Source organism: Hipposideros armiger, unplaced genomic scaffold (genome assembly GCF_001890085.2).
Source record: "Hipposideros armiger isolate ML-2016 unplaced genomic scaffold, ASM189008v1 scaffold_776, whole genome shotgun sequence".
NCBI classification, from domain to species: Eukaryota; Metazoa; Chordata; class Mammalia; order Chiroptera; family Hipposideridae; genus Hipposideros; species Hipposideros armiger.
In genome coordinates, this window is record NW_017732126.1 from 786,349 (window position 1) to 788,710 (window position 2,362).

The 2,362-nt window shown below is 38.9% G+C and overlaps 1 protein-coding gene across 1 annotated transcript in view; it reads right to left on the reverse strand.

The window, feature by feature from the left end:
• The window catches only part of FYB2 (FYN binding protein 2), a 65,905-nt gene that overhangs the window by 43,571 nt on the left and 19,972 nt on the right, over positions 1 to 2,362 (reverse strand). The window contains 1 exon segment of the mRNA XM_019628270.1: positions 608 to 747. Coding sequence (XP_019483815.1) covers positions 608 to 747 — 140 coding nt within the window.

Below are 2,362 nucleotides of genomic sequence, written 5' to 3' on the forward strand. Positions count from 1 at the left end.
AGGCTAATCGCAGGGCCTAATTCTCATGGTCTGTCACCTCACTCTCCACACACACAGTTACCAGGGGACTTCCAGAAAGACACTACGAGAAGAGAGATGAAGTTTCCATAGGAGGACAAGGAAGACAAATAAATCACCATATCTTGATTTTTCCCTCTCACATATCGACAAAAGGCTAAGCATCTAAGTAGATTGGTGAAGGAGAGAATAGACGAGGGCAGAGAGAAGGCAAGCACTAGGTATTGTGAGATAGCATTGATGCCCAACTGGATTTATTTATATTTTTAAGAGTCTAGACAGGGAAAAAAAAAAAAAGAAAGGAAGACATGAGATGGGAAAGCAGCATAGCTGTGAATGTTTAAACTTATAGTGAGCTTGGGGAAATACCATTTTTTTTTTTGAGCTGAGCCATTCTGCCACCTGATGGCAGCTCAGCAGCAGCTCAGCTCGGGCCGGGAATGGAACCAGCAACCCTGTTGCTCAGAGCTCACACGCTTGAGCAAGCTTTTAACCAACTGAACCACTTGGCCAGCCCTGGGAAAAGACCATGTTTGACACATTTTCATTCCACACAGGGTTACAATATTAATTGGCTTAGCAGACTTACAATCAGCAATTTCTTGTGTGGTGCACAGGTTAATGGAGTTGCCAGAGTATCTCAGATATGAAATTGTTGCCTCATAATTATGTGGTTCTTCCAATTCAGCACTGAGAAACATGGAGAAAAAAAGGTTACTTAAACTGTTTCTTTAAACATTTTAAAACTTTTTATATATTTTTGTTTTCCGTTTTAGAGAGGTAATATAAGTATGCCTGGCCAATACGGTAACCTCAGCAGATATGAAAGGCACATCACCCCTACTCTAACTACATAGCAGTTCTGGATGAAATATAACAGTGCAAAGAATTATACAAAGAACATGTAACTCGCCTAAGAATCAATAAGGTAAAACTCCCCAGATGCCAGACACAGAGAGGAAACTCACAGTTAAAGATGTAAGTGAGAATTTCATCTAAGGGACTCAAAGGGACATTGGGACCAGATAAAGAAAGATCTTAGTGACTGGATGGCTAGGGATTTATAATGTCTGAGTCAGAAGTTAAGTCTGAGCCACAGGCCTTCTTATCTGAATGGGAAGCTGGAAATGAGGTATCAGGATAAAGTCCAGTCACAAAATGCCATCCCATCCATAAAACAAATTCTAAAAAAATTTCTGTGCACTCTCCCAGGGATTGACAGGGAAGGCTGCTATCGGACTATAGCCATTGGAGCTAAAAAGGGTTGCCCATGAAAAAAGAAACTTGAAAACACACACACACAACGCCAAGTAAAGGTATGGGTTCTATCTATGTATTTCAGAGACACAAAGCCGAAAGGGTACTTGAAATCCAAGCCCCCTTGTAAAGCTAATCTGAACTCATTCAATGAACAGGCTTCCATGACCCCTGGCATCTGTGGTTTCTAAAGGAAACAATTCCCACTCAAAAGAAGCTTTTAGTAAAAAAACTGCACTCCCCCCTATGATGAGCCAGCATAGGTAGTCAGAAGATACAACTCTTGGGAGAATTAATCATAGAATGACATGAAAGCGCCTTTAAAGTAAGTAAGTTTTAAGTGTTCAAAGAAATAAAGTGAGGGATAAAAGCCATTAGAGAGAGTGAAAAAAGAACATGTAGATTTGGAGACTGGAGAAAGCAGTTCTAGAAATCATCAACATAGTTCTTGAAATAAAAAATTTAATGTAGAGGTTACAAGCAGACTAGACGTGGCAGAGGAGGCACTTGGTGAATTAGTTAGGCCTGAGGAAGTCACGGATGGGAAATACAATAGCAAAGCTTAACAGTAGTGGGACTAGAATGAGGAGGTCCAACATACATACTAGGGACTCTAAAAGGAAAAAAAGAAATAAGATGATGAAAAGAAGTCAATATTGACATGATAATAGCTAAGAGTTTTCTAAAATTGAAAAGGGATATAAAGCAATTACTGAAGCAAATTTAACAGTAAGAAATGATGATAAACTCATGCTTACACAGTTTGTAATAAATTAGCATAAGACTGAAAAAAAAATGTAAAAGCTGTATGAGAGAAAAGACAGGGGCAGCACATTGGCAATGGACTTCTCATTATCAAAAATAGATGGTGGGGATTGTAGATAGTAGCTTAAAGCACTGAGTAAAGATATCTGCCAATATAAAATTCTCTTCCAGCTGAATTATCATTCAAGGGCGAGGGAGAAACAAAGATGTTTTCAGAATACAAATAACTGTCCACTCATTTACTGCTCACAGATCCCTGAAATTGCACTAGTAATGAAGTAGGATATAAAAAAAACCTGACAACTGGATTTAGAAACTGTGG